The 16,283-nt window shown below is 41.8% G+C and overlaps 1 protein-coding gene across 3 annotated transcripts in view; it reads left to right on the top strand.

Moving 5' to 3' along the window:
- The window catches only part of stx1a (syntaxin 1A (brain)), a 50,319-nt gene that overhangs the window by 3,159 nt on the left and 30,877 nt on the right, over positions 1-16,283 (top strand). For all 3 annotated transcript variants that reach the window (XR_005894561.1, XM_041045751.1, XM_041045752.1), the window contains exon 2: positions 10,641-10,718. Coding sequence is in view for 2 of the 3 variants with exons in the window: in XM_041045751.1 (XP_040901685.1) it covers positions 10,641-10,718 (78 nt within the window). In the remaining variant the exon portion in view is untranslated. The remainder of the gene's footprint in view (positions 1-10,640; positions 10,719-16,283) is intronic.

Below are 16,283 nucleotides of genomic sequence, written 5' to 3'. Positions count from 1 at the left end.
TATCTGAACAAAGTGCCATGGCTTTCTTGACATGATTGTTAGATTTTAATTAGGAATGTACCAGTGCAACTTTTCCCCCCGATACAGATTCTGACACCTCAAACTCCCAAACGTAAAATCTGTTTCTGGGATCATTTAGCATGAGCCCAGAGTTTGCTGTGGCCCTAAAAACTGAGACTGCAGCCCGCTGTAACTCTGTGAATATCACTGATAGAGGAAAAACTGAATTTGTTAATGACTCTAAGTTATTGTGGATCGTGACCAACATATGATCCATATTTGTTAGGTTTGGAATTGTTAATAGTTTTTATCATTTCAGTTTGGAAAACTTGTTCTCTCACTTAAATGTTGGTATTATTATTACTATTGTTATTTTGGACTTTTTTTTGGACAATTTTTTTTTCTTTTAATGTGAAAACATTTGTTTTGTGCTACTTTCTGCCAGTTGCTTAAATGGGCGAAAGCATTCATTTTCACATTTAAACCAAACATGGGAGCAGCAAAAAGCAGGGAACTGAGCTTTATAGATTTCACTGCTGCTGTGTCTTTTCATGTGTTTTTGTAGCATCATGCTGCAAGTTTACTCACCCATGTGCTTGTGTGTCATTTTGGCAGGAAATTGAGTTTTGCTCATATTTGTGCGAGGGTGCAGGTTCTGCTCCAACATTGCCCATATGCACATAAAGCTACTTTATGAGCTCAACACCTGCCCACATCTCTGTTCTTCCAGTAGCTCATTAGCCTGCTGCCTAAAACTGCCACTCTCAATAACTGAAATGGTCATATAGCCTCTCCCCTCCTCTCACCTCGTCCCATCATTCCCAGTTGGCCCAGCAGTGATTTTGTGACAGATGGCTCAGATATGATGCGTGTGTCAGCCTCCTTCAAGCTCCGAAACCTAAGGGGAAATAAACTGATGAGGTTATTACACATTTCACACACCACAGGGACTGTTATCAATCAGATGTGATTGTTTATCATTTTGCAGCAGTGAGTTATTTATTTAGGCAGGCATTATGAATGCTGCACCTGTAACAGGTCATTTTGCCTTCATATCTCCTCATTTTTTCCCTGACATTTTATCAGCGCCGTCTTTTTTTCGTCTGTCTCGTCGTTTGATTGACCATATCTGCCTCTTTTCCCATCTCCGTCTCTTTAATAATAACCCTGTCTTTTCTTTCATCCTCTCTGTAATGCTAAGTTCCTCCATTATTGCTCTTTGCTCTTTTCCTATCAGTGATTTATCAGATGGCTTCCTGTCCTCCCCTACATTTTTCCTCTCCTTTCTCCCTCCTGTCTTCTATGTGCAGCCTTGTTAGTCAGTGTTAGTATTGGTTCAGGCAGATTTGTGTGTTTGTGTGTGTTTGTGTGCGTGCGTGTGCGTGTGTGTGCGCGTGTGTGTGGTGGGGGTACTCACTGTCACTGCCTACTTGGCGTTAGAGTGACACATTAACTAATAGTATGGATGTGGAGCGAGGACTCAGGCCATGTGTGTCTTTGACTCTGTCCTTTTCTTTTCATTATCCTCCTCTTTTTTTCTCTGCTCACATTCCCTCTCCCTTTATTCTGCTTTCCTCAACATCTTTACCTCTTTTTCTTCTGTTCTTGACCTGATCTTGGTTGTTGACACTTCCTCTGTGACACAAACAACCACGAGAATAAAGAGCCATTTTGCTTGCTGTTGACCTGAACGCCGATTCTACAGGGTCAGAGGTTTTATTTGTCCCCCTTTCAAAGCTTCAGGCCTCTGTCAACTCTCAGATCTGTAGCGGACAAACCAGCTGCTCTCTGGTTCTGATCCACAGATGAGCCTTTATCTTTTAAATCAGTGGTTGGGGGAATAAAGTAGCAGTAAAATGCATCGTCGTCATCCTGTATTGTCACTATTAACCATGAGAAAGGCGCACACATACACACTCACAAGCACATTATTCATCAACACATAGAGGCTGCATAATTGCATTAATGAGCCATGAAATGAGTGTGACTGATCTGGCATTTCACCAGGGACTTGTCTGTCTTTGTAAATGAGGTGACTGTTGCAATGATATCCAGTATTGGTTGGCTGCTAATAGTTATTTTTGAAAAGTTTGAATGGATGGTCCATTGAACCGTTATGTAGTACACCAACCTAATCCATACCAGGAAAACATGAACTAAACACTCATATTCATTATAGGTAGCTTCTTTTTAGATTAATTCCTGCCTCAGAGATTTCCTGCAAATTAAAGTGTTGTGATATCAGTGTCATTTTTTAATAATGCTGTACTGCTGATTGGTTTTGTGGTGTCGTCTGCTTGGCCAAATAATGTTGCTTCTTTACTTCTCATAAAGAGTTGCAGCTCCTGAAGCTAATGGAGATCCTAATAATAAGTAAAGACGATTCTGTAATCAAACCTTACCCATCTGTTGTGGGAAAATTAGCCTCCGGTCATCTTTGTTACTGCTGCTAAAATTGAATTTGTGATGCTGCGACCTCCCCTTTCACATCAGCTCCTAATTGATGGCAGCAGAGTGATACTGTAGAAGCATAGATAATGCCTTTTATCACAGATTCTTGTTGGAGATTAAGACCTTTAAACATAATTTAGGACCAAATGTACTGTCATTGACCTCGTTAGGCCTGAAGAAGCTCTGTCTGTCTTTGTTTGGTGATAACCTTGCAGAATAATAATAGGCTAAATCTTGCTGGCTTGAGGCTAAACAGGCACTTTCAAATAACAGGGCCTCTAAAGTAAACAATGAAGACCAGAAATTCATCAATTAAATGAGAAATTTCTCAGCAGGTTATATATATATAGTATCTCTGCCTCTCTCTACCTTTGTTTTATGATATTTTTTGGCTTATTATTTCTTGTCTTTTCTTTGCTCTTCCTGTCCTACAGCTCTTTCATCTCTACCGCTATGATTCTTTTTCTGCACATCCTGCCATTCCTTGACATCCCTCTCAGTCTCTGTTACATTTCCCCCATATCTACACTGTAATTGTGTTAGTGTCGCCTTGGTGCTGTCATAATCCTTCATGGTCAGCGAGTTACGGAGTGAGGGGCTTGAAATATATTCCACAGGGTAAGAAGGAGAAGAGACTGGGGGTGGGAAAAGCCGCGGCATAAGCGGTGACAGCACATCTCTTTTCCCTGCCTGTGATCTGTCATTAAAGTTCAATTGAAGCTTTATGACATTTTCTCACCCACTCCTGCAATGCTGAACACTGGCCGATCACCCGCAGCTGCCTACGCGCATGCCCAGGGCAGACAAGTTTGTGTATGAACATCCGCAGCAGCATGTAATTTATATAATCATATCCATCGGCCAATTATGCACTAACAAGCCAAAATGGAAGTAAGCATCCACTATTTAGTGTAAAAGGTCAGTCATCTCGTCTGTGTCCCTGCGGCTGAAGGAGTTATCTCTGTGAGAACTGGCAGGTCCACACGTTTGGATTCTGGCCTGAAATTGATTATCATTGATTTGTGGAAAGGCGTGTCATTATCACATTCTAAGTCATTATTTAAGCGTTTCTAGTCTGGCAGTTCTGTAAATTTGTATTTAGTCGTGTTTAAATGGCATCACTTTGATGATTTCTCTGTTAAAGGTCAGAAGGATGTGAGGGAGGCAGAGGGCAGAGATAGATGAAAGACTGAGAGCGGAGAATGGGAGGAAGAGCAAAAGAGGGATAAAATCTGGGGAAGATGAACTGAGGAGTAAGAGACTGCATGAGGAAGATCAGGTTTAAGCTATTTGTCATTCTATACATATCCAGATAAAAATACACATATAGCAGAGCGAGATGTCATTTTTATCCAGATAAGGTAATATAAGCATAATGTAAAACATCTAAAGTGTTCGGTTCGGTTGGATAAGTGAATGCTGACGTGGCTTTGAGGAGAGTTTGTGAGAAGATAAAGAGGAAAAGACAAAGTTAAGGCGTGACTAGGGAGAGTGAGACAAAGGTAACTGAGTCCATGTTGTGTGGGCCTGCTGTTGTAAAGAGTCTATAGTGAAGCTGAAGTCTGGAGGAAGGAGAGCAAGAGAGAAGGAGGTAAGAGAATGAGAAAGAAAAAGGAAGATGATTAAAGGGGGAGGACATTGAAGAGAATTGTTAGGAAAAGGAAATTGTTGCACATGCACACACTTTGACTCTGTGCCGCTGTGGTGGTGGCAGTGCTTCATCTCTTCTCCCACCCACATTATTCTTCTTCGTGTATCTGCTGAACCCTGCTCTCTGCGAGCAGGGCTGATAAAACCATCTTGTTAACCTCGGCCAGATCAGTGTTTCACTGGAATGCAAAACATCTGTGCTTGAGTGCTCCTCTAGTTTAGAGGTATGTTTATTTGAACAAAAATTAAATAGAAAATCCTGTATAAAAAATCACAGGAAAATTGTAACGGGTAAAATAACAAGGAGAGAATCATAGTCACAGCAGATGTGTAGATGGACCCAAAACAGCCTTTTTAAAGCATCTTGGGAAAGGTTTTACAAAATTTGTGGGATTTAACTACTCTTTGAGAAATTGTTAGCCTGATAATCAGACTTAATTGGCACAACACTTAGTTTCACTTAATTTTTTCAGTCTGACATTGTGTTTATGTTTTCTTTTTAGAATCTGAGCTACCAGATTCAAACTCAAATGTCTCAGGCAAACAGAAGAATGGATTTTCTTCTCTGTGATTGCTCCCACAATTAGTTTTGCTGTACTCCAGGGCACAAATGTGTACAGACAACAGTAAAGCTTGTCTGGAAAATACTGCAGCACATACTGTACATACCCTAGATTAAAACAAAAAGTATTGATCTGTATTTTTATGAGCACGTTATCGGTAGGAGTGCATTGATCAGCTGGTGCACATGGGGAAGTGTACCACACTGTTTATTCTGGCTGAAAAGCATTGGCTGATAGTCACTCTAATGCCCTGAATCAAAGATGGAGACTTCAGTCATCTTTGGAGACCTGCTCCTGATGTTGTTGCCAGTAAAGACAGAGAGCAGTAATGCGAAAGGAACTGAATGAGTTTTACATTTGGCTGGTTGTCTTTTGGCTCAGTATATCGCTTCCTGTGTCCTCTCGTCACCCACACTGCTCCCTGATTGTGTAATTTTCCCGTCTCGATAGCCCCACACTGCCTCCCCTGCCATCAGAGGGTCATTCACTCTGACAGTCATTCAGTCAGTCGACCAGTGGGGCAATCATTCACTGAGGCTGGTGTGTTGATTTGTGGTTTTCTTGTGTTTCCTTTGTCATACTTCTCTGCCAGCCAAAATATGGAGGAAAATTAAATCCTTGCTGGCTCTAAAGTTACAAAATTATTCTACAGTTACAGGAATATTGTAATTCATACTCTTGACTCTTGAATTGATTGTTCTGGTGACCTATATATTCAGTCAGACTGGGTATGAGTCTCCATGTTTAAAATGTAAGAGAAAATTAATTTTCCTGTGTGATTTTGCTGCCAGCTGTTTCCCAGATGTAAATATACTGTAAATCTCTTGGTGTGTAGGTGGCGAATGTCCTGAGGGCTTTAGGATGGGAAGGTGAAGGCATGGCTATGTCTATTATTATAAATGGGGTTGTGTGTTTGTGTGCCGCTGTATGTCTTTCCTTGTGAGGATTTTCTTTCTTAAAGTTTTAAAGAATGAGCATGAGGACATCCTATAGCTGTTAATGCTAACACGATTCTCTAATTCTGGAAAAAAAAAATGCTGTAAAATCTTCTGAACCTAATGTTTCAAATTTGTGAGCAGCACAAGTGAACTCTCATTTTTCCTCCCTGGTATTGGGTTGACAGCAGAAATCTTAGAAACACATGCTGTGCAAGTTAAACCAGAGTTTACCCGCATGGTGAGACACAGCTAGGGGTAATTAGGAAACTGTGTGTTTTGTAACTTTGGTGACCCTTTAAGGCTAAAATTAGGTTTGGGCTAATGCCACGGTAACGCTATATGGGATGGATGATAGAGATGGGAAAGTTTCCTTGACTGGAAAACATTCACATCATCTGAAAGTTCCAGTGTGCGGATGCGTGTGACTGTATACTGTAGCTCTACATCTCTCTTATGTCTTATTAAGCTGAATATATCAGAGCTTTCAGAAATATGAGCGTGTCTGAGTCATATTTTTGACTTTGATGTTGACATGAACACTATTTACAAGTTGGAAACTGGTAATGACAGTAATTACTGGAAACATGAACCTATGTGTATGTGTGTGTACTAAATCTATGACCCGAGCCTGAAACAATGGGAACAGCCTGAAACAACACTTGGTCCTCTTCATGTCTCTTCTGCCTTAACTATGGGCAGATTTATGTACTGTGTGAGCTTCAAAGCGTTGCAGTTGGAGCACAAAGAAGTATTTTTTATTGTTTATGGCTTAGTAGTTGTCCATTGTAAGAAACTTGAATAAATAATCAGATTTTCAAGTACGTGTGTGTGTATAAGAGTGAGCACACATCCATAATGAATGTTACCTCGCTGTGTTATGAAATAAATCTGAGTATGCTCTCAGTATTCCTGAGTGCAGCTGACACAGATTTTTATGAGTCATTTCTAATGGGACTGCAGGAAGCTGCTTGAATTGGCTGTAATACAAAGATGCGCGAAACAGGTCTGCTTTAATATGGAAACACAAAAGGACAATAAAGTACTGCCCACATGGATTTCCATCTCTACTTGAACTGTCTCTCTCTGCTCTTCTCTCCCATATTCTCAGATAAAAGCGTGAAACGTGTCTGAATGCATAAGATTTGCAAGCATACTTTACCCCCCCCCCCCCCCTCTCCATTTAACCTGACCACTTACACATTAACACACACTCTGTGTCTGCTTGTTGCACATGCTATTACATGTTCACAGTTTTCAGTAACTGTTGTGATGCCCTGGTTCTCCTCTTCCTTTTTCCGTGTTGACATCAGCTTGTTCTCTAGATGTCTGGTTTATCTCTTGCTCCCTTACTCTGGGACTATATTTCCTCCTCCTCCTGTTTACACTGGATGTGCAGGCACTGCCTTTTGTCTTTATGGAGCGACTCCCTGCTGGCATGGTGCCTAGAACAACTCTCTAATCTAATAACAGCATAATCAGGCCACTACTCCTGCCGGGGTATTTCACCCGAGTGTTAGCCCCAGAGGCAGTGTGCATTGAAGGGTTGTGGCCTAATGGGGACCAGCTGGTATGGGCCTTGTTCTCTCTGTGTGTTGTCTGTTATATATTATCAGTGTGTCAGCTGTCGTGTGCATGTATGTTTGCATGTCTGGCTCAGAGCATCTGCTGTGTGTGGACAGTTAAGTCCAAGACTGTGGACTGAGTCAAAAGCGCAGCGCTGAAGGCCTCTCCCAGCCTCTTTGTGGCTCAGCAGGTAGCTTCAGATCTGGTTGGGAGTTGGAGGTTGAAGTGCACCGCTCAGTTTTCTCTGCTCTTGACCACTCAAAGTAAAACCAGTAGACCAAAGCCCTCCTCTCTCTGCAGGAGATACAGCATCTCTCTGTGGAGTCTGAACACACTACGGGTGCTCTGGGGGCTGATTCTGATTCCTTGCTTTTCCTCCTCCTCCTCCTCCACTGCCTCCTGCTGCTGTCTCTGTTCTCTCTGCTTCTATTAGTCTGCAGTTCCTCAAATGGACTTCATTGCCAAACTTTTGTTTATTAATCCTGCTTTTTTGCCTAAATGAGACGAACACCAAGAAATTGACATCTGTTACACTGGGTATCATAGCTGTGTGCTGAACTGTCATGACAGTTAATAATATTAAACATTTCACTGTTTTGGACAGAATTTATTTCCCAAAGCTTGTCTCAGGAATTTTAGTAATCACGAAGATAAACTGTTCATACAGAGAGTGTAAAACAATCAAGTTGTTGTTGGATTAAATATAGTTTGAGTGGGTTCAGATAATGTTAGCGTGATCGCAGTGGCTCTGCATTCCTCTCACTTTGATTTGTGCCAGTTGCCTCGCCATCTCTCGCTGTCCTCTCAGACATTTTTCTCAAGAACTGGTTCCTCTCCCACTGTTCTTCTCCCCATTTCCCCACATCTCCTCCCTGCCTCCCCCCTCTGCATTGGCACATCACATGCTAACTCTTTGCAGATGGACTTTGTGTCTGAGAAAACATGAACATGCATTAGCTCCTATCCACAATTGTTTGGTAAACAACAGACACAAATTAATGTAGCTGAAAGTTTATCAGGTTGGAGGTTGGTTGGTGTGGAACATGCAAAAGCAAAGAAGTTACTCTAAAAAGGAGCTTTGTATACAAAGAAAAATGATACTTCCTTAGAGTAGAAAAAAGTAGAAAAAAACTTAGTATTAGCCAGGACATGGTTGCATAAATTGATATGCTGCACATTTGGGGAATCGGTATTTAAATAACTCGAAACATCAGTGTGCATGGGAAGAATCTCAAGCTTTTCTGCTGTATCTTGGAACAAGGTGGATGTGGGTTGACTTGAGCCTTTTGACACTTGTTTTGTGTTCGGTAGACCTTTTACACAGCAGACATTTTCACTTGTTGTAGGAAAAGCACAGGTACTAATAATATCAGTTTTGCACTACTCTCAAGTGTGTGTCTGTGTGTCAGTAACAGTAGATTAACAGTTTAAGAATCAGCAGCTGCCAATGACATTGACTCACCAAGCTCATATGATGGAAAAGTTCCTCCTGCTTCCTGCCTCCTGGTGCCTATAATGCATGCACATTAGTGTCTCTGTCTGGACGAACCCGGCTGAGTGCCCGCACACATGCATGGCACGAAAAATCTTGATATGACTCTTGGTGGTTTTTAAATATTAATTGGACCTAATGTTTACAAGAGCTGTTTTAAAATGTGGGTGGGGGGTGGGTGCTCAGGTAATTGTCTTTATAGTTTTACAACAGTTTCCTTTTTAAAGGAAGTGTGTAGCAAAAAGTCTTTCTGAGCCACAGAGTTTCATGTAACCTGTTATTTTGACTGTGGCCGCTACATCAGTATCACAACGCAACCCAGTGCTATTCCTGTAATCCAAAGGGCACTACACGGAAATCCTCTTGTTTACAACAAACAAGACTTGAGGGGTTTTCGCCTTCGGATCAGTGATAATTTTGGTGTGAATTTAGAGTTAGGGAGATTGAGGGTGACTGGACATGTGGGCTATCTGTTTTTGAGAGGGAGAAATACAGACTTCATAAGATATCAGAATTTGTGTTGGGAAATTTTAAGGAGTTATTTCAGCCAAAAGAAGATGGAAACTGCACCGTCTCTTCAGCGCGCTGATAAGCAAATGGAGCTCATGGGCTGCTAATGGAGAATTGAATTAGTTTGACAGTGGCTAGATGAATGAGATGAAGCCACATCAGATCCCTGCTAATGTAGCGTAATGGCTGATTTGTGATTAGAAATGAGCACATATTTCAGAATGAATCACTGGCTAAATGCTTCAAAGTTTAATTTTATAGGATGAGCCAGTTTAACTTTAAAGTTTTATTCTTGGATGTTGGCAGCTTTCCCTCATCAAACAGACTTTAAAGGTCCAATTAGTCATTTTTGTGACCATGGAAATCTATTTCAGTTTTGTTGTACTTTGAATTAGGAATGGAACACCTACATGATTTTGGGTCCAACTGTTTAGAAATCACAGTACATGCCTTACTTATTGACCTTACTGTTGTGAATATATCATTCTGCAGCAGCAGAAGACACAGCAAACCTTTTTTCTGAGTGTACAGCACTACTCCTTCTATTCCTCCAACCTAAACAATTTGTCCCTAAACTGGGCTACGACTTATAGGAGCATATGAGCTACTGGGCTTTCATAAAAAATAATACATATGTGGTTAAGGTTGTGGAACTTTGTCGTTCTTTATACTTCCGTACTTGACTCTTTTCCACCTGTCATAATTACTGAGAGGTTGCCTAACAATAAAATGTAAAAATAACCTGTTTGCACACACATGCACAACAGCCTTCACAGAATGCATTTAAAGGTACAGTTTTGTGACGTGTGCTTATTATCTTTCTTGCTAAGACTTAGATGAGAACATGAACCACTGCTGCCAAGAAATAGTCCTGCACATTACTCAGTATAGAAACCACAACTTGTTGTTTTTACACTTTGGCTTTTATACGGATTAAACAAATGAGACATAACATTTTAATTAGCGGTGCTGGTACATGCATTTTGTTGTCTTTGGACAGAGCCAGGCTATGAGGGTGGCATCAATCCCCTCATCTCAGCAAGAAAGCAAATAAATGTGTTTTCCTAAAATGTTGAACTATTCCTTCAAGCAGAAATGTCTCTGTGCATGCTGGTGTATGTGTGTATATGTGTATGTGTGTGGAGACAGAAGCGTGTAAGAGGTTTTCTCTGCCTCTAGGTCCTAATTCAATAATAATTTGCTAATCACTCGACCTGTGGTTTTAATTACAAGTGTCGTTAAGTGCTCCTTGTTTCAAATCAGTTGATGGGTGGAGAGGTGGGGAGAGGAATATTGTTCTATTTAACCTTGAACAAAAAATAAAAAATAAAAACCTAACATGGTTTGGCCCAGTTCAGTCATGACCAGTGTTATTGTGGTGCAGATATATCTTGAATTATTTCTGTGAAAATGTTCATTATTTTATCATTTAGCTGTTTCTTACAACTCCAGATTTTCTGTTTGTTTGTCCAGGGGAAGGAGACGACAGAGGAGGAGGATGAAGTCGCTGTGGGGATGGAAAAAGGCTTTATGGATGAATTCTTTGAACAGGTTTGTTTGTTTCACACTCCTGATCCTTCCTTCTTTCTCTATCTCTCTGTCAGTCATCGTTATTCCCGTTCACACATTAACAGGTTCATAGGAGGCTAATAACTTGCCATCTTAGATTAAAGTCCAGGTCATTTGCTACACTACAGTCTGTCTGGGTATCATTCCTCTCCTGATATTGAATCTATTAGAAGTTGGTTTTTCAGGGGGCTGTAATCAATCTCATGCCAGTTCTCTTCCCCGGGGAGCATTGATATGATTTATAGCTATTGACCTTGTTGCTGGTGTGGCATGGATCATTATGTATTTTATTTCATTTCAAAAGGACCTTATCGATTCAGCAACACAACAATGTTCCTCTTGTCCAGCTCTGAATAACAACATCAGTGATTTCACTTATTTCTCTCCAGCGTCTCCTCTTGTGTATGATACTCTGTATGCACCATGCCTGTGTAAAACTGCATCTATGCATGCATTTGGGAGTGTATTTTCCTGTACATGCTGTGCACATGTGCTGGGAACACAAACTGAAAATTGTCAAGGCTCCCAGAGGGGGGGCCCCATTTCAGTGTAGCGGCAGTTGACATCTCCTCCCTGGAGAGATGGAGACCTGCTGTGACTCATCAGTCATATGGAGCCAGGCTGACTTTACTCTGTGACATCTTTCTCTGTGAGTAAAGTGGCCCCTGTAATGCCTTTTTAATGGATCTGCTACATACATCTCCCACGGTGAGTGGTTTAGAAGTAAAATGCAGGATAATTCAGCTCAAATAAGAAGAAGTCTGAGGGAGACTTTACATCTCCTATGTAATCCATATTTATCATCTTTTATCATGTCTTTCATCCACTGTCACTGCTTTATTTCTCACATTTTATGAGCAAGTCCCTTCATTTTTTAAACACTTCTGTATATCAATTTATGTACATGGGTGCTTTATCTTTGAAGTATTTAAATCACAATTGCAAATACTGCTACAGAAATGGGTCGTCTGAGGTTGAATGCCTTTTAGCAGCATTTGTCAGTTGTTAAAAGAGGTCTGACAATCAGCACTTTGATATGTGAGTTTTCAAAGCAACACGAGACAATAAATGCATCATCAAAGTGGCTAAATCATCTGCGACTGAGCTACAGGTGCATCAATCAAAAACCCTGTAAAGATATTTAATATATCAAGGGGAACAGTCTCAATAATCATGAGAAGGTGTGGAAGATACAGACAGACAAACTCAACAAGAAGCAGCCATCGCTTATTATAACCAACAGATATACACATATTCCATGCACCTTCAGTCATAAATGATCACAGCCACATATTCAAGAAACTGGACAGCACATCATTCATTCTGCTCAGTTCTTTCTGCTTTCATGCAACTACAAGTACCACCTGCTTCTCAACAGTTCAACTCCCTTCACCTCCTCCTGCATTAGCATTTAGATTTCTCCATTCAGCATGACTTCATGTAAATTTAACTGTTGTGTATCTCACAGCCTGTCTGCTGTTTGTGAGCTGCGTCTGTGTCACACTTGTGCAGACATATTTTCGAGCATCATGGGAGCAGAGCCACACCGCTAAACCAACCCTATTGTTGTCATAAATAGTTAACACCCAGAATGGGTTTCCAGACCAAACTGTTAAGCAATCTAAAATATAATACATAAAAGTGTTTTCGATGTTGCCCTATCCAATGGCCCGTCCATTTTCAAATCACATCCTAATCAAGGTTGTGGTGGAAACAGGACAAACAGAGCAGCCCAAATGTCCCTATATCCAAAGACGTTCCTCCATGTGAGAGGTCAGAGTCCAATAAACCCAAAGAAACGTCATCTACAAATAGAAGAGATGTCACTCGGGTATCACCCTACCGGACTCTCTGCAGTTCTTCGCTGTGTCTCAGTGTCCTGTCCATTAATATCTAAAAAGAGGAAGTGACAAAGTACATCAATTTGTTAAGGTTGATGAGTGTAAGAAGCAGTTTTTTACTTCTGCACTCAGGACAAAACCTCTTGAATTTGAGGTTTGACAATCAATACAGAGGTAATACAGGGTAGAACTTCAAAATTACACCTAAAATGCTGTAATTATAGGATGTTTTAGCTCTAAGGGAACACTGCAGCCTGCAGTCATTTCTCCCACAATTCTCTCCTCTCATTTCTGTTCTTCTGCCGCTTCTCACCTCTGACAGACTGTCTGTATTCATCGTAGATATCGAAGCGTCTCTTTATCTGTCTGGAATTTCAGGCCGTTACATCTGTCTCAAGTGAAAAAGTGAAGTTTTAGTGAAATGTGGAGACAGGGAGATTAACAGAGAACAGCTTGAGACCATGCCAGATGAAGAGAGCGATGTGTAGAAGTTAGACAGCAAGACCGGAGAGCAGAAACGAGTAATAACATGTGACAGAGGGAGATGTAGATAGTGAGGGGAGCAGATTAAGGGAGCAGAGGGAGTGAAGGAGTAATCAGGCTCTAACCCTTACTGGATGCGTTAATTAAGCTTTCAGTGGTGATCTGGAGGGAGAGCAGACAGGGGAGAGAGCGCTGCAGCCCTCTGTCCTTCACTCGTACCGTAAACATGGCCCTCAAAGTGTGGATATTGATTTTATTATGTATTTGTGATGTCTGTTTTGGGTTTTGCTACATAAACTATTTTAGTATCATGTATTATACACTGTACACTAAGCCTGGTATCGATCTGTGCGTATTTGTGTGCCTGTAATTAATTAACATAGAATGCACACATTTACCATAAAGTCACATCTGGCTCAGCAACCTTCCCTGACACACCCCTCCACTTCTCATTCTGTGTCTCCATAACCTGTTGTCACTTCCCCAGTGGCTCTCTCCCTCTTTCTCCCTGTGTCTGTTTGTCTGAGAGGAAGCAGGTGTGCTGTAGTCAGAGCAGAGCCACGCCAGCTGCACCTCACCACCGTAATCAAGCCCTCTACAAATACCCAGCTCTGCCACTACTGCCCTGCCAGATCCAGTCAGTCTATGCGTCCAGCCTTTTTTTTTTTTCTTTTTTGCAAGTTGCTCTTCTGTTGCAAGTTACCCATATCCTGACCCTCTGCCTTCAGCCCCCGGCTATTCGTCATGGCTCCCTGGCTCCTCTCATCATTCTCGTGCTGTCTTCTCCCCGCTCTGTGGCTCAAACCTCCACCGTCTCCCAAACATGCTTTTGTTGGTCTCCACCCTCATCCACAGTGCCATCTTCCTCACCACCATCTTCAATAAATTATCTTCTGCCATACTACCTGCATCCCCTCATCTGTGTCTGCACCTGGGCTCACTTGTTCAGGGTCCCCACTTAACGGAACGATCTGACCACAACATGAACCCAGCAGTCGCATGCACCATTCCCAGTCAACATGAACAATGTTTTACGTGCCTGCTGTAGACCACGTTAAAGGTCTAAAAAGCACTAGATTTTGAACAGCAGCATATTTTTTCCTAAATTGCCTATTTGCTTAAAGGAGACGCTCTTTCCTGTGTTTCCGCTGAATGGGAGAAACAGACTGACATTTGAAACAAGCTGACATCTTATCAGCATTTTACACAAGAAATGAAAACAGTTTTGATCACCCAGCGCACGTCAAGGCTGCAGCAAAATGTCTCTTGTCTCTCTGCCAGGTAAACCACAGGGTTGCGATACTGGTCATAGAGTCCTGGACCCTAGATGCTGAGAGTGGGTTGAATAGTGAAGTCCTCCAAGGAGTTTTTCAGCACATCCTCCAAGATCACATCAAGGCCGAGTTGGCTTCTCTGGATAAACCAGACTCTCTGCATAAGCTCGTCGCCTTACCCATTTGGACTGACAACAGGCTCTGTGAACTCAGCCGGGAGAAATTGGATCCAGAACCCCTGGATCTTGGACAGACCCATCTCTCTCCTGAAGAAGGGCAGCATCATATCCACAACAAGTGCTGCCTGTAATGTGGCCAGGTCAGCCACTTTCTTCCCTCGTGTTCCCTGCGTCATGCTAAAAGCAATGGTTCAGCAGTAAGGGGAGAAATACTGCTGAGCCGAAACAGCTGCCCTTCTCCCTCCAGAACCCAGCTTGAAACCCCCCTCATGTTGGTCTTTTCACCTGCTTGCTCTTATTGACTCAGGTGGCGATGAGAGTTTCATGAATCACCCCTTTGTCACCCCTTTGACTCTGGACACCGTTCCATTCGGCTCATCTCTAGTTGCCATTGCTCTCAATGCTCAGCTTTATGCTTCTGGCTTCCTCTGTGTCCTTCTTTGGCTGTGTCTTTGCACAGGGAGCAGGCTGAAGCAACTACAGATCGGTGCTAACTCCTTGTTTGTTACTGACTCTGTCCACTCGGATGTCCTCCAGCGAGCCCACCTAACACATGATAATATTGCAGGTTTGCTGCTATATACCTGTATGGATACTGGCACGAAGTGCTGCAGATGGTAGCTGTAATGAAGTCTTTACCCTCTGCTGATTCATTCAGCAGCAGATATGACATCTCATGTAGGCTGTTTACCTCCACACTTTCAGTGTAAGAACGAATCTGTACCATATGTCACATGCTTTTTTCCCAGCTTTGATAGAAGCGTGTGCATGCATGTGTCTGCATTATGTGATGCTGAGATCAGGCTTCAGTCTTATGTGGTCATGAACTAAGCTATATACTGAGGATGTTTAACTAACACAAGACTGAAACCTGCTGTTTCTCATGGAGAACTGTTTATAAAAGCAATTGAGGAACCTGTGTGAAAAAAAAAACTTAACTCATATGACTGATTAATAAAATAGATTTATAGCCTTATCTATATGCACTTGTCACATAATTAGAGACATTTAAGCACCATTACATTTGTCAGTACTCTTCGTACATTCTGTAGCAAGGCTGATTTCATGCCCCCAAAATCCTTCACCCGATGATGCAAGGATGAAGTGAGCAAAAGCAAGAGGGACTCATTGTGGCCTCAAGCTTCTAATCATTCTCCCTACCAGATAAAAATTAGATGTTTACACCAGACAAAAAAAAGGAAAATTAGATGATAAAGTAGGGAAACTGCAGTTTTTGTTCTGCTGGTGACTGCATCACCAGCTGTGGGCTTTGACTGCTTAACAGAGCATTTGTACGAGATACAGAGAGTACTGTCAAATGTCATGTTGTCTACAAGCATGTCAAGTTCATAAGGAAAAGGTATAAAATTGGTAGTGGACCTGTAAGTGTCTGTGTCTGTTTATTTGATTTTGCACGTGTGTGAGCTTTTCAGCAGTGTCTGATATTGGTTTTTCTCCCACACCAATAAAATTTGCCTGATGTCTTCTGAGAGCTGAGAGACGCACCGTGACTCACTAACACATGGTCTCTAAACCGAGAGAGCTTAAAGTGGTTTCATCTTCTGCTCACTTACCATCTCTTTCTCTTCCTCCTCCCTTCATTCCTGGCTCACTCTCTTACTTTTTAACTTTGTGATCTCTCTCCAGCTGTCTGTCTTACATTGGTTTAACTCTGCATTCACCTCAGTGTGCCTCCTGTAGTGCCTGGTCTCTCCCCAGTGGTCTTCCAGAGCCAATTATGTTGTTATTAAAAAACAGATCCAATCAGCA

The sequence above is a fragment of the Toxotes jaculatrix genome, chromosome 9 (assembly GCF_017976425.1).
Source record: "Toxotes jaculatrix isolate fToxJac2 chromosome 9, fToxJac2.pri, whole genome shotgun sequence".
Classification (NCBI taxonomy): domain Eukaryota; kingdom Metazoa; phylum Chordata; class Actinopteri; family Toxotidae; genus Toxotes; species Toxotes jaculatrix.
The sequence above is the reverse complement of the archived record's forward strand: the minus strand, read 5'-3'. Positions and strand labels throughout refer to the sequence as shown.